This window comes from Equus caballus, chromosome X, assembly GCF_041296265.1.
Source record: "Equus caballus isolate H_3958 breed thoroughbred chromosome X, TB-T2T, whole genome shotgun sequence".
NCBI lineage: Eukaryota > Metazoa > Chordata > Mammalia > Perissodactyla > Equidae > Equus > Equus caballus.
The window spans coordinates 145,175,787-145,194,814 of NC_091715.1; the positions used below are offsets into that span (position 1 = coordinate 145,175,787).

Here is a 19,028-nt window from a genome sequence, read left to right on the forward strand (position 1 = left end):
GGCAGTCAGAGCTGCTGCTGCTGCTTCTGCTGCAAAGGTGGGTGGAGAGTAAGGCTAAATTTAAGGCATAGGTATGAGAGCCATCTCTTTACAAGACAAAGGAAAGAACATGAAAAAAGTTAAAATGGTATCAATGCAGGTGGGGTCTGGCCATTGGGTGGTCCCACAACTTTTAGGTAAGAATCAAATCGGATTAAGTAAAGGCCAGAAGCCACCACCCTAAATCAGTTACATGACGTTGCCAGACAGTAACCAACTTAAGTTCTTGCCTTTGGCATTGATTAAGAGTTTCTAGAGACAAGGTCATCTCCCTTCTTTCACAAATGCAAATGTCTCTCAAAGGGCAAGCAAATTCCAATCCTCGGAGCCTGCTTCTCATCTGCAGTTTTTAAAATTAACCAGCCTAAAATAATCCTCGTCAGATTTCATCAAAGTTAAAACTTTTGCTTTACAAAATACCTTGTTAAGAATATAAAAAGACAAGCTACAGGGACTGGCCCCATGGCCGAGTGGTTAAGTTTGCATGCACCTAGCACTGCTCATCAAGCCATGCTGAGGTGGCATCCCACATAACAGAACTAGAAGGACCTACAACTAGAATATTCAACTATGTACTGGGGGGCTTTTGGGAGAAGAAGAATAAAAACCAAAAAAAGAAGATTGACAACAGATGTTAGCTCAGGGTCAATTAAAAAAAAAAAAGACAAGCCTCAGACTGGGAGAAAATGCTTGCAAATCACATACCTGCCAAAGGACTCATAACAAGAATATATAAAGAACTCTCAAAACTCAATAGCAAAAAACAAGCAAACAAACACTAATAATCCATTTAGAAAATAGATAAAAGATAGGAAGAGACATTTCACTGAAGAGGATTTACAGATAGCAAATAAGCATTTGGAAAGATGTTCAGTATCATTAGGCATTAGGGCAATGCATATTAAAAGCATAATGAGTCACCACTACATATCTATCAGAATGGCTAAAATTTACAAAATCAATGGAATCTTCATATTGATTTCCTGACCCGTGGAATGAGCCAATCGTGGCAGAAAGGCCCAAGTGGCAACCCCTGGAGCTCCTCCTTCCTAGCAAAGTGTAAGTCAAAAGAAATATCACACACTTAGGGGACAAGGTCAGAAATTAGTTCCATCATCAAAGACTTGAAGAATGCAGGGAAGGAAATTTCTGTCACATTCCCACTTAATTCACCAGTTTGGCCTGCACAGCAGTTGGTTGGGTCTTGGTGAATATGGCAGTTTTAAACCAGGGCTCCAAAATTCTTTGAGATTCCTCTCACTGAGAGGCGGGGTTGATGGGGTTGATGCCCCCTCCCCTTGAACCTGGGTAGGTTGTGACTGCTTCAACCCCATATGGCAGAAATGATGCTATGAGACTTTTAAGGCCAAGTCACAAAAGGTTATGCAGGTTTATGCCTTATCCACTCTAACATTTGCTTTTGGAGGCTTGAGCCACCAAGTACAGAGTCTGACTACTTTGAGGCTGCCATGCTGAAAGGAATTCCAAGCCACATGGAGAGGCTTTGTGTAGCATGTGCTCCTGTTCCAGTGAAACCTAGCCTTTCAGCTGAATTCTCAGCATAATCAGAATCTGTCAGCATAATAAAATGGTTGTTTAATGACACCAAGTTTGGGGATGGTTTGTTATTCAGCTGACAGATAATGCCAAGGAATTCTGACAGAACACAGCGGGAATGTCTTCTCTCTGCTCCATAATGTCTGGGGTCTTGGCTGAGATGATTTGATGGCTAGGAGTGACCAGATGGCTGGAGGCTATAATCTTATGGAAGCTTCTTCACTCACATGCCTGGTTGCCTGTGCTAGGATGGCTATTCTGGCTATTCATATGAGTGGAATCATACAATATTTGTCCCTGTGTGTCTGGTTTATTTCATTCAGCATGGTGTTTTCAAGATTCATCCATGCTGTAGCATGTATCAGTACTTCATTTCTTTTTATGACTGAATAATATTCCATTATATGGATAGACCACATTTTGTTTGTACCTTCATCTGTAGATCGACATTTGGGTTGTCTCTGCCTTTTGGTTATTGTGAATAATACTATGAATATACGTGTAGGAGCATCTGTTTAAAGATCTACTTTCAATTTTCTTGGGTATATCACACCTAGGAATGGAATTGCTGAGTCATATGGCAACTCTATTTAATCTTTTTTTTTTTTCTGTTTTTTCTCCCCAAATTCCCCGAGTACATAGTTGTATATTTTAGTTGTGGATCCTTCTAGTTGTGGCATGTGGGATGCTGCCTCATCATGGCCTGATGAGCAGTGCCATGTCCGTGCCCAGGATCCGAACCAGCAAAACCCTGGGCCGCCACAGCGGCGGAGCGTGCGAACTTAACCACTCGGCCATGGGGCCGGCCCCCTATTTAACCTTTTGAGGAACTGCCAGACTGTTTTCCCCAGGAGCTGTACCATTGTACTTGATGGTGGAGTGCTGCTGCTCATGCCTGACTTTATGTCTTGGTTGGTCAAACAATACCCAGTTCATGATGCACAGCTCAGTTCTTAAGATCATTTGTAACACATTCAGTTTCAATCAAGGACTAAAGCAAGTCAGGGGCTTTTCCTGCCAGCAAATTGGGGTGTGTGTATGTGTTTGTAGGTCTAAGCTTTATTTTTATGTCAAGTTCCAGATGCCTGAGCTGTGATTCTCTTATCAAGGCTTGGAAAAGTCTCTGTGTACCATCCTAAAGGGGTATGCCACCTCCAGAAAAAGGCCTACCAGGCATTGTGCTTCTTTCTTAGAGGCAGTGGGTTTCAAAGTACAGCAATTTGTTTTTCTCTTTGGAGGGACCATCCCAATATGCCTTGGCTCACTGGATGCCCAGAAACTTCATGGAGGTGTTGGGCCCCTGAATTTTCATGGGGCTTATCTCTCCCCCGGTGGGGAAATATTTGCTACTCCCTATGCATCAGGCCCAGCCAGTATGATGTCATTAACATAGCAGACCAGCGTCATGTGTTGGGGAACAGTGAGATGATGAGGTCAGTTCCCAGGGACTTAATTACAATAATATGCCAAAGAATCGAAGGGACGGTGCCAGGGCTTCTTTTTGTCCTTTCTTTCCATAATTGCCCTCAGTCCTTGAATCAGGAAGCCCCTGTGGGAATTTTTCCATTTCTGACCAGTGGACCACAGTGGAATTCTATATCCCCAGGGGAAAGTAGGAGGAAGATTTAAAGTATACACTTGCAGTGTCACATGTACCTGGCCTAACCTTCACTTGAGGGGTCTGAGCCTGTGGACTGACTGGGTCTTGGAAGCAGATGAGGGGGCACAATTTTCCATTGTGGTGATTTAAGGTGGGCTGCCATTCACCATACCTAGAGTTTTTGTTGTTTGGGTTATACAGATCATGGTCTACTCCAGGTGGCCTATTAACAGAACACAATGATCAATTAGCCGCCACCAGAGGTCCTTGGGGAGGAACCAATCTGATTCCAGCTGCCAGTCCTGCTGCCTATCAGGATACCCATCCTGTTTCTATGAGGTTTAGTGCCACCACTTGGCAGCTGCTGCTCCAGGATCCCGTCATTCCCACTGAGAACGCAAGCTTGTTTCCATGGCAACACCTCTCACCTCCTTTCCCAGACTAGTTTTCCAGAACCTTCAACAAAGTATGTCTCAATGTGTTGGTGAAAGGAATGTCCTTTGAGCCCTCTCAGGGGATGCAGTTAAGGGGTCAACCAGGGGGATCCACATGACAATTCCATTCCCACATTCCCACGTCCCCGCGTCTTGGGATTAGAGACGATGAGGAATGTCAGGAGTAGGGCACAAGGAGAATTGGCATCCCCTCACTTGGTAACTGACCAGGTGATTTCACTGCAAGATCTCCAAGAAAGGCAGGAGCAGCCTCATCAGCCAGGAGAGGAGGAGATGCTTCTGCTGGTAAGGGAAGGTCCATGGGGTTTCCGGGTTCAGAAGAAACAGATTCATTCAACAAATACTTACTCAGCATCTTCTAGGAGCCAAGTACATAGCAGTGAACAAAACAGACAACAATTTCCTGGCTTCTTCAGGCTAACATTCTAGTGAAGAGGGAGATGTTAAACATGGTACATTTAAGGCAGAGGGAAGAGCAGGTGCAAAAGCCCTGAGAGGGGTGTGTGCCTAGAGTGGTCCTGAACAGCCAAGGGGCAGTGTGGCAGGAGCGGGGGAGGAAGAGCATGAGTGGAAGGAGATAGTCTCAGAAAGAGACCTGGTGACAGACACTGACAGCTGTCATAGGTGCTTTGTCTTTTACACTTACTGAGATAGTGTATGAGTTTCCTACACTCATACAAATTACCCCAAACTGGGTGGCTTTAAACAACAGAAATTATATTCTCTCACAGTTCTAGAGACTGAAAATCTGAAATCCCTCTAACGTCTGCCTCCACCTTCACATGGTCTTCTGTCTGTCTGTCTTTGCCCTTCTCATCTAAGGACACTTGTCATTAGATTTGGGGCCCACCTAGGTAATCCAGAATGATCTCATCTTGAGATCCTTAACTTAATTACATCTACAAAGACCCTTTTTCCAAATAAGGTCACATTCATAGGGTCCAGGGGTTAGGACATATCTTTTGGGGTGGCCAATCTTTACCCCACTGCAGATGGGAAGTTATTGAAGGGCTTTGAGCAGAAGAAGAACATGGCCTGACTTACAGTTTAATGCCCCTTTCCAGCTGCGGTGTTGAGAAAACACTACAATTGGAAAAAGCAGAAGCAGGGGGAACTGTAGACGGCCACTGGAAAAATCTAGGAGAGCCATAATGATGGTATAGACTACAGTGACAGCAGTGAAGTGGTGAAAACCCATCAGATTCTGGATCTCTTTTGAAAGCGAAGCTGACAGGCTTTGCTAACAGATTCAATGAGGAGTGTTGGAGAAAGATGAAGCCCGTAGGAGAACTATTGATGAATACCTCAAACTTATTCAGCCAAATATGTACCAATGAAGTATTATAAAATAATGGGGGAAGTAATGAACTACAGATGGATTGGATGATACTGGGGATTTGAGTTATCTACAAAAAGTCAATTTAGGTCATCATTAGTATTACCTTAGCATACACCAAAACAAATTCTAGATAGAATAAAAGTTAAGTGAGGAAAAAACCTATCATCTATTTTAAGCCACAGTAAAATAAAACTGAAAAATTTCTAACCTTTGGATTGCAGAAGTAAACTCATTGGAAGAGATTCCATTTAAAATCACAATAGAGAATTAAATAACTAGCGATCAATCAAGTCCACAGAGGCTAGGTTAAGAGCCCAGCTTGAGAGAGAGGAGCGAGAAGAACCCGAAAGACAGAAGGGAAGAGGGCTTGAACCAAGAGCTGCTACTTCCCGCCTGTCCAATACTGCCGTCGCTAGCTACCTGTGTCTATTGAGCTCTTGACCTGGAGCCCCCTCGTGGAGTTAAAAGCGACATGTGCTGTAAGTGTATAACACACACCAGAAAGACTTGGCACGAAAAAAGAATGTAAAATATCCCATTGATAATGTATATTGGTTATGTGTTGAAACGTTAATATTTCCGATCGCTGGGTTAAATAAAATTCGTTATTAAAATCTTTTTCAGCTTTTTCTAACTTTTTTTCCACGTGGCTGCTGGAAAATGTAAAAGTCCACAAGTGGCTCCGCACTCTATTCCCATTGGTCGGCACCGCTCCAGCTGGATGGGCATTGCAAGCAGCAAAGGGGCTTTCAACCTCTCTGTGCTTCAACGTGCTCATTTTTCAATCGGAACTGATCCGACACCAGCCTTCAAGGGTGGGGAAGAGGAAGCAAGGAGCTACCGTTAACAGAGCGCTCGGCCAAGTGTCTGAGTATCCAAGCCTGCCTTAAACTCAGCTAAGGTGTGTGAACAGCAGCCAGGGTCACGCCCACAGGCTACAACCCGCGGAGGCCAGCTGCGCATGCCTTCCCAGCCCCAGTCGCCGGGGGGCGGGGCGAGGCCCAAAGCGCACGCGCGGGCGCACTAACACAGGGGCCGAGCCAGCCAATGAGATTGTGCGCGCGCGCGCGCGCCTCCAGCTCTGCCCGCCCCACCCCCAGGCTGGCTCTGCCTCACTCCGCCCCGCGGCGCGGCACGCACAGGGCGGCGCACAGGTGGGCGGGTCCTAGCGGCGCGGCCTGACGGCGGCGGGAGTCTGTGGTCGCTCCCTCGGCTCTGGCCCACGCGGCTTGCACGCTCTTCGGGGTAATATGGCGGACGCGGAAGGTAAAGGTCGTTCCCTCGCGGTTGGCGGGGCCAGGTGCCCCGAGCTGGGGCCGGCTCGGTGAGCCGGGAGTGGTGCGGGATGGCGTCGGGGCCCGAGCTCTCCGCTAGCTCCAGTCGCCGGGCCTCCTGCCGCCCTTGCCTCTGGGCCCTGATTCCAGGACTGAGGGCAAGAGAGCGAGAGGCCCTCGCGGTGATGTGGTGCCTCGAGGGCCGGACCTCCCGTGGACAGCACAGCCCCCTTAGGGCCCTGTCGCCGTCGAAAGGCGTCGGCCGTGCCGGCGACCCCGCGGTGGCGGGAGACCTAGTAGTATTTGAGCCGCTGCCAGCCCGGACGCCGCGGTCGGCGCCACGCGCTGAGGGAGTAGAGGGTGGTGGGAACAAGCGGGGAAGAAGAGGGGCCTCCGGCGGAGCTCCGAGTCGCAAGAAAGTTCTGGAGGCCACAAGCCCTCGGGGATAGTCGAGCGGTCACTTATGGAACTTTCAGGCCAGCGGGTCGAGCGCTTCTGCAGCATGTTTAAGCCCCGCCAGGGCCACGTGCTGAGTCGGAACGGAAGCCGACACGTGCGGCTGTTGGCGGTGGGAGCCGGAGCCGCGCAGCCCACGCATTTGGCCGTACACATTTTGTTTTCTTCAGTAATTCTAGACCAAGCATCCATTTCCTACCTGCCCTGATTTCGTTTTGTGTTTTAAACGTTGTTGCCTTTATTTTCGGGGAGAACTTCCAAATCTTGTGTTTGTTTTTTTAGTATTTATTTTGCCGAAGAAGCATAAGAAGAAAAAGGAGCGGAAGTCATTACCAGAAGAAGATGTAGCAGTGAGTAGGAATACATTTTCCTTTGCTTTGACTAAAAAACGTTACTTAGATAACAAATTACAAAAAAGAACTGTTTCTAAAGATTTCTAAGGAATGGGCTGGAATTGGGTGGTCGTTATGTAAAACCACACAAGCCCAGCCAACCTAGAGTCTCTCCTATCAGGTGTAGTTTGCTAAATGGTATTGGCCGCACCAGCTGCTCTCCCTGAAATTCTCTTTATCATCTCACCTGCAGACCCACCAACCCTCTTTCTCTTTAAACAGCTGTGCCCATCTTGGTGGTACTTCCCTTACTGTTTGGAGCTCCTGGTTCATTTTTCTTTTTCCTGTGGACGTCCCAGGGAAGCAGCACAGACCACTTTTTCTGTTTTAAAGGCATAGACTTCTGTGGTAGTAATGGAATTGTTCAAAATCAGGTGAGAAGTCTAACAGTGTGTTTCTGTCCTGTGCAAGGAAATACAACATGCTGAAGAATTTCTTATCAAACCTGAATCCAAAGTGGCTCAGTTGGACACATCTCAGTGGCCCCTGTTGCTAAAGGTACGTGGTTAAGATCATGCACCAGCTCAGTGTCTGGCTGTTACATTATCTCTAAGTGTTAAACAGTTGATTAAGAGTGCTTAATGCCAGCGTCCTTGACTTAGGAAATGGTAGATGATAGTCTAAAGCACTGGTCCTGAAAGTGTCTGAGGTGAAGGACCACATTATCATTTTTTTCATTTCCAATGCATCTGACAGTGTTGTAGAATACAGTTAAGATCCCACAACAACGTCAAACTGCTGTTAAAGTTCATAAACTATTATTTCTTGGTTTCTGTACCTAACTCCACCTCACAGACCTATACCAGTTTGTGGGCCACACTTGGAGTAGGACTGCTTTAGTGCTTGAGAGCATGGGCTTTGAAGCCAGACCAGGCTGGGTCAGGCAGTGTGTGACCTTGCGCCAGTTGTTTAACCTCTCTGAGGCTGTTTGGTCATAATGTCTTCTCTTAGGAAGGCAAGCTGAGGGCTGCAGGAGGTAATCCATGAAAGGTCTTTAGCCACAGTGCCTGGCCTTAACATGTCTTGTAGAAGTTATTAACTATTGTATTGTGTTTTAAATAGGGTAGTTTGGTAACTAGATGAATTGCAAGTTTCACAAATGACTTAATGGGCACCTACTATGAAATTAGGAGGAAAAGTTAGAGTAGAAAAAGTTAGTGAGAAACCCCTTGACGAAGTGTTTTAATAAACCAGCGTGTGTGAATGAGGTAAAAGAATGAAATCAGCTTACATAACTCAACACAGTTGAGTTTCTGCTTTGCCAGACATGTCGGCCATTTAGATAGCATCTGCTTTTCTATTGTAAGCCGAGGGGATATGCTAGTGAACCAGGTAGATGATGTCCCTACTCTCATGAAACTTAAAATCTAGGAGTGGGAGACAGTTAAAAAATAATTGCTATTTGTAAGTACCATGACAAAACTAAACTGGGTGCTAGAAAAGATGGGCTTCATTTGAGGGGAGCTGTTTCAGACCAGTGGTGTTGAGCCTCAAGCCTCAGAAAGCAGAGTGAAAAAGGAACAGAGATTGGAGCATCTGGAGCAGGAACAAGCTGGTCTGTTTGAGAAACATTGTTGCCAGTCTCAATTTGATTATCTTTTGTCCCTGAGAAAATCAAAGTTAGTCCTTATTCATAAGCCCTCAGAGTGAAGCCCAGTCTGTGCTGTAGTACCCCAAGAAGTCTCTTTCTAGAGGAGTGCTAAGTTTGTGTTATTCTTACCCATATGGGTGATTTTTCCAGTATGTAAGGAGGCTTAACAATCTGTCACAGCAGATAATGGAAATAAATGAGCAAAATCCAAATTTATGAAGTTGAAGGGTAACCATATTATGGTTGATGGTGGTGCAGATTCTTGTTTTATGTATGTTAATGGTTTATTAAGTTTGTTTTGTGTTGTATCATTGCTTTCTAGAATTTTGATAAGCTAAATGTAAGGACGACACATTATACACCCCTTCCTTGTGGTTCAAATCCTCTGAAGAGGGAGATTGGGGACTATATCAGGTAGGTGTGTTGGGAGCAAGCACTGTTCAAACCTATGTTCTTTTCAAAATGACCCTTTCACATCAGTTATTCAAGGAGCTAGTGGCATTTTAGAATGACATTGCCCTAAATATCTCATAACCTGTACCCATGGTGAACTCTTCTTTTTTGCTCTTCAGATTTAGTTTTTATTAGAGGACCAGAGCTGATGGCATACTAATTTTTTTTTTTCCATTCTAGGACAGGTTTCATTAATCTTGACAAGCCCTCCAACCCCTCCTCCCATGAGGTGGTAGCCTGGATCCGACGAATACTTCGGGTGGAGAAGACGGGACACAGTGGTACCCTGGATCCCAAGGTGACGGGCTGTTTAATTGTGTGCATAGAACGAGCCACTCGTTTGGTGAAATCACAACAGAGTGCAGGTATGTGGAAGAGGTGGCTACTTGGAGATTGGAAGGCTTTCTGCATTTCCTTTCCTTTCTCCATTTTGGCTCTTGGAAGTGATTTCTTCATTAGTAAAAAAAAAAAAAAAAAATTCTAAGCAGGGGTACTCTTGGTTTATACCTCCTGTCCTCTGCCAGATCCTGGTGGGTGTGCCTTTCTTGGAGTTCCGGGTACTAGGATTGTGCACATCGGGCTGACTAGATCTATTCCTGGCACTGAGGCCAAGCTGTGTCTGATTCCAGCTCTAGGCTTATCACTCCAGGCTCCTCTAACTCCGCACTGCTGCTTCTGCCTGAAGTGCCCTTCCCTCATTCTCATCTGGGAGAACTTTCCTGCTTGATCTTAGAAAGGATTTTTTTCCAGGCAGGCTCTACACTGGGTAGTCCAACTGTCCCTGTCAGCACGTCAAAAGTTGAACACCTGATGAGAGACAGTGTCTTCATTCCTTTCCCACATCCACACACCATGAAATCTGTCTTATTGCAAATTTTACAGAAACAGGAGGTCAAATTGCTTGCTTTTTCCCTGCTGCACAAAATGAGAGTGATGTGAGCATATAAAAAATACAGAAAACTCAGTGGCCACACCTGACTACTCTTTTGTCATTTTTCAGGCAAAGAGTATGTGGGAATTGTCCGGCTGCACAATGCTATTGAAGGGGGTACTCAGCTTTCTAGGGTAAGTCTGTAATTGTAAGGAGGTCACCTTTTGGCGACTTGGGTCTCTGAGCCCCTGGACAGCTGGAGACAGGTTGGTTTTCCTGGCTGGCCTTTCTCGTGCTCTTTTCACTGGGCTGTCCTGGCCATCTTGGATGGGTGACTGCAGATGGTAGGGGCACTTCCAGCCATGTCTTCTGAGGTGAAGGTCCTATGGCCCTGAGCCATCTCAGCGTAGTTGAAGAAAGTAAAACTTGAAAGGGCATTTTAGATCTTAAATGATTGAAAGAAACCTTTTGTGTTTCATTTGTGTCCTTAAACTCGCCAGATATTCCCTTTGATCTTATTGAAAAGTCCATCTAATGAGAGTCTTTATTTTCATTTGTGCTTATTCTCAGGCCCTGGAAACTCTGACTGGTGCCTTATTCCAGCGTCCCCCACTTATTGCTGCAGTAAAGAGGCAGCTCCGAGTGCGGACCATCTATGAGAGCAAGATGATTGAGTATGACCCTGAAAGAAGATTAGGTGGGTCAAGATTAGGCCTGTGAGCAACTGAATTGATGCAGACCACACATGGAATCCATTGTCGAGAGTTGTATTCTGTTGTTAAAAGTGGATGCCCTTAGTGTATGGTAGAGTCATGGCCTATGTGTGTTGTCTCTAGTTTCACTGGCTCAGAGAATAACTTTGGGTTTCTCAACTGGTGATGTGTTTACTTTGGAAAATATGTGCTGCTTTTGTGTGTGTGTATCAGGAATCTTTTGGGTGAGTTGTGAGGCCGGCACCTACATTCGGACGCTGTGTGTGCACCTTGGTTTGTTATTGGGAGTTGGCGGTCAGATGCAGGAACTTCGGAGAGTTCGTTCTGGAGTCATGAGCGAAAAGGTACACCATTGTGGAGCTAGAAGCATTAGAGCTTGTACTTAATATCTTCCATCCCTTGGTGGAACGCCACCTGCTTCACATCCTAGAAAAGGCAATTTCCAAAGCGTTGAGTTCAGTTCAGGGTAGCTTCCCTGTTCTGTTAATTAAACTTTGGAACATTGAAACATGGGCTAGGGGGCATGATTGGATAGAAAGCATTGCTCTATTCATTTACTTCCCAGCCTACAAAAGTGTCTGCTTAGATTTAAATATATCTACAGTTAAAGAGGTCCAGAAGAGAGGTGATTCTGAAGGGACTGAAGACAGATGAGCTTGGACTAGCAGACAAGACTAAATTCATTCAGTTTTTGGAAGTTTGGGGTCTGTTGGGCTGAGATACAGTGACACTGAATAATTTCCATACATGGCTGCCTTTCAGGACCACATGGTGACGATGCATGACGTGCTTGATGCCCAGTGGCTGTACGACAACCACAAGGATGAGAGTTACCTGCGCCGAGTTGTTTACCCTTTGGAAAAGCTGTTGACATCTCATAAGCGGCTGGTTATGAAAGACAGTGCAGTAAGTTCTGGGTTTCAAGACTACGTTTGGACAAAATGATGAGAGACATGGTCCATGTTCTGAAAACTTCATTCTGTTTAAAGATGTGAAACATGATGTCATGAACTTATATTTTCCTTTGGGTTTATTTTCTTTTTTTCAACTTTTGTAGATTGGGCACTGGATCCTTTTGTGGTTAATAATGGAAGCATTGGGGCTGGCTCTGTGGCCTAGTGGTTAAGTTCAGCGCACTCCACTTCAGCGGCCTGTTGAGTTCCCAGGCATAGACCTACACCACTTGGTGGCGACTCACATACAAAATATAGGAAGGTTGGCACAGATGTTAGCTCAGGGACACTCTCCCTCAGGAAAAACAAAACCCAAACATACTGAGTTCAAGTGAAAATTTAATGCTAGGTCTAATTCCATTTCAAACTAAGGCAAATTAATTAAACATTTACTTTAAGAGTTCTCCCATAGTAAGTAACTTGGTTCAAGAAATAGACTGTCAGTGGTACATAAAATTTGCCCTCCTATAACCTGATAGTTCTGCTTGTGCCTGAGAAACCTTGATTTATCTGAATGATTGGTAGAAAAGGTTGTTTTGATAGGGATAAAAGGTTGAGACTAGAGAGTTTCAGAGAGGTTATTTCTGTTTTAGGGATTTCAATGAAAAGTTTCATCCTGTTTAAATTCTAGTTTGAGGCTATGAAACCTAAACATCACTGAGCTTATCGAGTCTTTTTTCTTAGCATATTTACTAAATAACCTTATTATCGAGAGTAGTTGTCTTAATGACGCAAGTAAATATGTAAAATGGTGTCAGTTTGGGTTTCCTCTCTAGTAGTGATTTATGGATGAGTTTTGCTTTCCAAGTAGTCCAGAATTTTGTAAAAAGCCTTGTTATTACTAATGACATTGTGATCAATGTGGCTTTTATAAATTAACATTGTAATTGTGGCCAAGAGCATAATCAATTTTTGTTAAATAATATGTAACAATAAAAATTAGTTCTGAAGGGTATAAATTTCTGTATACATTTAATAATTTGAGGTTGATCATTCATATTCAAATCTTAAATTACACAGATGTTTGCATGTTTTGTATGTTAAAGTTAAAAGACAAAAGAGGTATACTAAAATGATTGAAAAAACTTAATCACATAGAACAACATAAATGTGATATACCCTCCTTATGCTGGGGTTAAACTGGTGGCTTCTGGGTGAATTTAAGGGGAGGGTGGAAATATAGTCGGCAAAAGAGATCTTTCTGAGTGAAGACAAGATGGGACAAGGCAGATGGATGCATTGAGTGCCATTGAACTCAGGAAGAGGTGGCCTTAACTTATACCTCTTTGCCTATAACTTAATGTCAAAATTTGTGTATAATTGGTTCAACAGGCCTCGGTAATCTTGCTTGCAAGTTACTTTGGGAGCCTAATAAATCTAATAGGTCTCCTAGTTCTCTTAGACTTTTTCCCTTAACGATAAGGAATAGAGAAGAGCAATTAAGGAAAACTAAAGCTGGATCTTGGTTTAAGAAGAAAACACCTTTAAGTCCATGGACATACAGAGAGCAGCTATTTTTGAAGTCCTCTTTAACCTTTCTGAGACCACATGTACCAAGCCCCTAGCACACAGTGGGTGGTCGCTATTATTCTGAGTCCCTTCATAAGCGGGATTTCACAGGTGGGAGAGCATTCACAGGCACCCTCCCCCTTGTCCTCCTTTGTTCTGGTGTGGGCGTGGGATGGAGGGCAGTGGCTTGGCCTCTCATGGGTGATGCCATCCTTGCAGGTGAATGCAATCTGCTATGGGGCAAAGATCATGCTTCCAGGTGTTCTCCGATACGAGGATGGCATTGAAGTCAATCAGGAGATCGTGGTCATCACTACCAAAGGGGAAGCAATCTGCATGGGTAAGAGCAGAAGTCACCCTCATCCCTTCTGCACCATCACAGCCAGGCTCACCAAGAGCAAGTCCTCAAAGTCCTGGCCCCTCAGGTGGACTAAGCATTGTGTTACCTGGGGTCTTTTGGGAGTGGTCACAGCAAAGGGCCGTGTCAGACAGGCACAGGCAAGGAGGTAAGTGGGGTTTCCCTTTGTCCCACTGGCTGCTTTTAGAGGCCATGTCTCAGCAGCTTGGCCCTCCAGTGGGAAGAGAGGAACTCATTAATGAAGGGGAATAAATGTCCATGGCAAGTGAGATGGACAGCCATTAGTCTCTTCCTTGTCTGCTTATAGCAGTGAACCTGTAAAACTTTAGCTGCTATTGGATTGTCCCTTAAAGCTTCACATGTTCCATGGCCCCAAAGCAGGTGTGCATGCTGTTCCCTGTGTGTGGCTTGAGCCCCAAGCCTGATGGGTATCTCTTTAGGGTACCTTGTTGAGGTGTTCCCTTCCGGTCTGGCTGTTGTCTGTGGAGATGGAGCCCTCCATGGCTCTCTTGCCTGCTCACAGCTGAGAAAAGGGATGCTGATGACATGCTTTATTTCTGGTGCAAATTTGGCACATTAAGTGGGTAGCTCTGATTCACTTATTAAGAGGTTTCCCAAGATCTAAGAAGCATTGATTTTTATTAGTGTGATTAATACCAGTATTTTTTTTATCTTGATAAGTTTAACATGATTTCAAAGAAGAAAACCTCAAGGCAGTAGAGCTTAGAGTTTTAAATGGGTTTTAAAAAGTTGTATAGAACAGTGGAATTCAGGCTCATGGGTTATTGAGTCTTTCCCCTTCAGATCATTCTTTTATCTCTTCCCAATGCCTGCAGCTATTGCATTAATGACCACAGCAGTGATCTCTACCTGCGATCATGGTATAGTAGCCAAGATCAAGAGAGTGATCATGGAGAGAGACACTTACCCTCGGAAGTGGGGTTTAGGTCCAAAGGTAAGTGGGACTGAGTGTGTGTCCCTGCTGCCACAGCCTTGCCGTCTCCTGGGCTCTAGAGAATTGACAGTGAGTAGAAACGGGCTCGTCTGAGACCAGATTTCAGTTGGACGAGGGGAAGCAGATGGGTATCATTCACATTACACAATGGGATGGTGAATTTCAGCCAACTTGAGGGCTTATCACAGAGTGCAGAGAGGTGTCTGTCACTCAAGAGTCCACAGTGAGGGGCTTGACCTAGGTAGGGGATCTGGGTAAGGGATCTTAGCTTGAGCCATGCCAGTACGAAGGACGTAACATGAGTTGTTGATGAGGTGAAGAGGGGAGGGAAGAGTCCAGGGCAGCTGAAACAGGATGTGCAAAGGCCCTGTGGGGAAGGTGTGCCACAAAGTGACACTGCAGAGGCTCTCACTAATACAATAATAAGCTTTGTGACCTTTGAGAAGTCCCATATTTGCTCCTGTTGTATGTGTGCAGTCATAATACCTGCTTCATGTGTTGACACTGTTCTGATGTTGAAACCCTCATGCTCCACCAGGCAAGTCAAAAGAGGCTGATGATCAAGCAGGGCCTTCTGGACAAGCACGGCAAGCCCACGGAGAGCACACCTGTTGCCTGGACACAGGAGTATGTCGACTACAGGTGAGGATGTCCACTGTAGTGAGGGTGGGAGGATTTAGAGCCCAGAGGGGAAGACACAGCATGCTGGCCACCTGGATGAGTACGTCAGTTACAAGTGAGGAGGGTCCTGGAGCTTGGGTATGGGGAAGGGACAGATTTAGTTTGGGAGAAACTTGCTAAATGTGGGACCATAGGAGCCTCTGGTGGCTCATGAGGCCTTGGGGGTTCTAAGGTAGCAGCAGGTGCTTCACCTTGACTGCCTGGGCCAGTTAGGGGCTGGGGCCTGCACAGCAGACAGTTATCCCTTTCTAGTCTGGGTCATGGGACTCTAGAGGGAGTCAGTCTGCAACAGCAAGTGGTGAGTTCTTCTTCTGTCCAGCGTCAGTATTTTGATGGTGGCTTTAGACTTGCCGGATAGCACTGATAAACTGAGGAGGCAGCAGTACCTCCATGGAAAGCTGTTCAATGAATCTAACCTATTGCTACCTCCCCTCTTTCAGTGATTCTGCAAAGACAGAGGTGGTGGCCAAAGCAGCACAAGCTCCGCAGGTAGTTGCTGAGGTGGTAAAAACTCCAAAGGTAGTTGCCGAAGCAGTGAAAGCCCCAAAGGTGAGTGGTGTGCTGTGATCAGTTTGGAATGAGCTTTGGGAGATGTTTCTGCTTTGCTCATCTCCATGACCATGTGCAGTCCAGCGGCATGTGCTGGCTCAGTTCAGCAGGGCTTCCCGCCCCCACGGTGCACAGTGTGCACTGAGGTGATATCATCTCGTACCCCAGGTGTATTTGTTTAGCCTCTGCGGTCTCCAAATCACTTTCCCTGTTGTATCTGCTGGGAGGAGTGTGGGCTCAGCCCCCACCTCAGTGAGGCAGCAACACCCGAACAGGGTAGGGGTGCACTGCATATTATTCTGGCCCTCACTCTGGGTCAACTGGTGGCACAGGTGTGTTGAAATCAGAGGCTGTGACACTTGGAGCTGAACAAAACTCACCAGGGAGCAAAATGACCTGAGGCCGACACATCTCTAGAGAGCACTGGCTTAGTGTTTCAAAAGTCTGAGGAAAGCGTGTGGTGGCAGCTCCACTTCCTAAGGTTGGGAACCGCTGGCATTAGAGCATAGAATGGCATGTCCAAAACCTTGGGTGGCAGTGAATGACCTGAAACGAGGGATCTGAGAAGAGCTTCTCCTGGCCTGCTTTGGGCCTGTGAGATGTGAAGTCCTGGCTTGCCTGCCTGCCTTGAAGACTTGTGGGGAGCATCCCTAGAGGGCAGGTAGTCTAGATTGTTACATGAGGGAGGTTAGGCCCGGAGCAAAATGGCTTGCTTGGGGCCTTTCAGCCCCCGGGCACTGCACTGCTACTTTGGTGCTCCTGCCATGCCGATGGCTTCCTGGTCTTTGGGAATGAGACCACTTCAAATCCTCTGTAAACCAAGGCTCTGTCAGGGTTCATAATTAGAAAATTTCTTGTTGGATCCAGTCAGGATCTTTTCTGGTGGCTCCCACCTTTTGATTTACTGAAGCTTTCTCATCCGTTTTTGCCCAAGAGCTAACATTTGGTCAATTGTCTCTGCCTTAGCGGAAGCGAGAGAGTGAAAGTGATGAGACATCTCCAGTGTCTCCACAGTTGATCAAGAAGGAAAAGAAGAAGAAGAAAGACAAGAAGACCAAGGCTGCTCTAGAGAGTGCTGGCGAGCCGGGAGACAGGGTGTGTATAAGCACTTTCAGGATACTTGGGCTCGCTCAGTCCTTGGAGAGGAAGGAGTTGCTCAGGTGGCACTGCCCTGTGTTCCTGGAGTGCCTTTGTCCTCCCCCGCCTCCGTGGGATGGACAGAGCCAGGCCCTGGCATTTTATAGTAACTGCTCATAGTTAGAATTCTGTTGATGGTGGGTGGGGAAGATGTCTACCTTGGGAAACTGAATGCTCCCATTTGTGAAAGTAGACCTGCTGCAGCAGCACTGAAAAGCTCAGGACTTGTGTTAATGTGCAAAATTTCCTTAACCCAGAGTATCCTTACAGATCCTGAAAAGGCTCAGTTGATTGGGTAGAACTTCCCTGATTTCCTTTTGGGACTGTAGCAATGGTTCTGTTAGCAGATGCTGTGAGCTTGCTTTCTCTTTCTCTTAGGACAGTGACATCACCAAAAAGAAGAAGAAGAAGAAGAAAATAAAAGTGGAAATGCTTTCTGAGTAGTGGAAACCACTTTAAGCATTCTGTCCAGCTGGGAGGAGAAATTAAAGCCTTGTTGAGAAAACATAGTTCTTTTTGTTCTTGAGAGAATGGAACATAGGTCCCAGAAAAAGGAGAGATCCAGCACATCTTAGCTGCTGCCTGAGACCTCAGTGATGTTACCTGGTGTGGTCATCCCATCTTGTCCTGTTTTAAGGATATGGGTGAAGGAGGCAGGTTTGATGCCACCCACTTTTCTGCTTGGGAGAGTTGGGAAGCCTTGCCTTTAGAGCCAGCACTGCCCAGTAACCATCAGCAGCTGTTTCCTGGTGGCCATTTTGACATAGTCCTCTCCTAGGTTGCTTCCCACTCCATTTAAAAAGTTTGTAAAAGTTAAGTCTGCTCGGTGGACTGGTGTAGAGCAAGTAAAAATATAACAATCATGTTCAGTGTCCTCTGAGGTGTCAGAGCCACCTCTGTCACCCCATATTTCCCTTCTGGATATAGGCCTGGCAAGGACTCGCAGTGTTCCATTTTGTCAGCTATTTGCAGTCCTCCTCTGGTCTGTCCATCCCTTATGCACTTCTTCAGGCACCCAAATCCATCCGGCTACTTGCATTTGTGACAGAAGCCAAAAAACTATTCCTCTGTTCTCTTATTCTAACCCTCATTTACTTTCAAGGGATGCAGTATGCATTACTGGGAGAAGAAGGTTGTAATTTTTACTTAACTAAAGTTTACTTAAGTTTTTAAAGCATTTCTGTTGGATTTTCTAATTGTTGGTGATCTCAAACTAATAGAACAAAAAGTATAAAATATTTTGATTAAAAATCTAGGGACCTTTATGTCCTATTTGAAATATGATGTTTTTCCTTTATGTTTGGTTAGTTTTCTTTCTCTAGTTCTGTGTCTTGCAACATTCACCTTGGGGTCTATCATCTGGTATGGGACCAAATACTCTGGAATCTTCATTCAAGATACTGATTAGATAACAAAAAGGGAATCATCACAAATTAAGTGATCTCCAAAATAACTGAGGAGAAAGGTGTAAGTGTTACATAGTGGGCCTAGCAGGAGATGCCAGTGAGGGTGTCTGGGGGTAAAAGGGGAATGCCTAGAAGCCGCCTCAGGAAACACATAAGAGCCAGGTCTTGACAGGTCTTCAAGTATCTGCAGATACTTACTGGCTCACACTCAGTGGTGGGAGCCCACTGAGGCTTTTGCTTGTGCTGCTGACTGGGTGAGTGGTGAGAAGGAAGCTGGGGGGATCTAAAGGCCTTGGTGAGATTGCTTTCAATTTGGTACCAAAAACTGAGAAAGAATATGAGGAGCAGTTTGTGGTGAGGAGAGGCCTCGGGAGGTGTGCAGAGTGCACCCCAGTGCTGGCTCATAGCTGCCTCTGGTGCCCGGGATCCTGAGCATGGGCTGCACAGCTGAGCCCAGAGGCTGGGTTTTCCCCCTACTCCTCCAGCAAGTTTTAGCAGGAAGTTAAATGAATGTCTGCAGTGAGTTCCTGTTCAGGATAAGTCAATCTTTGCCTTTCTACATGGGCACCAGCCTCGGGAGACCTGCAGTAGGCATTTTCAAGGGCACAAGTGTTTATAATCCTAGCAGCTGCATCTTAGCTCTTCAGGGCTGATGTGAGACTTGGTTATGTGAACAAGGGAGTGGAGTATTGAGTTCTAGACATGTTGATTTAATCTGAGCAGCCAGTTGTGTGGGCTCT

At 45.7% G+C, this 19,028-nt stretch overlaps 1 protein-coding gene and 2 non-coding genes across 3 annotated transcripts; all 3 read left to right on the forward strand.

The window, feature by feature from the left end:
• Positions 1–5,995: 5,995 nt before the first annotated feature.
• DKC1 (dyskerin pseudouridine synthase 1) lies at positions 5,996–18,161 on the forward strand. The gene is made up of 15 exons (XM_005614671.4): positions 5,996–6,256; positions 7,003–7,070; positions 7,524–7,610; positions 9,026–9,117; positions 9,337–9,521; positions 10,157–10,221; positions 10,598–10,724; positions 10,954–11,084; positions 11,503–11,646; positions 13,422–13,542; positions 14,397–14,515; positions 15,054–15,157; positions 15,637–15,745; positions 16,712–16,840; positions 17,261–18,161. Exons 1-15 carry the CDS (start codon positions 6,241–6,243, stop codon positions 17,324–17,326), a joined length of 1,563 nt encoding a protein of 520 aa, XP_005614728.1. The 5' UTR covers positions 5,996–6,240; the 3' UTR covers positions 17,327–18,161.
• LOC111771696 (small nucleolar RNA SNORA36 family) lies at positions 11,181–11,314 on the forward strand. The gene has a single exon (XR_002805623.1). It is a non-coding gene; the product is annotated as a small nucleolar RNA SNORA36 family (small nucleolar RNA).
• LOC111771698 (small nucleolar RNA SNORA56) lies at positions 15,425–15,556 on the forward strand. Its single transcript, XR_002805625.1, has one exon. It is a non-coding gene; the product is annotated as a small nucleolar RNA SNORA56 (small nucleolar RNA).
• Positions 18,162–19,028: the final 867 nt, after the last annotated feature.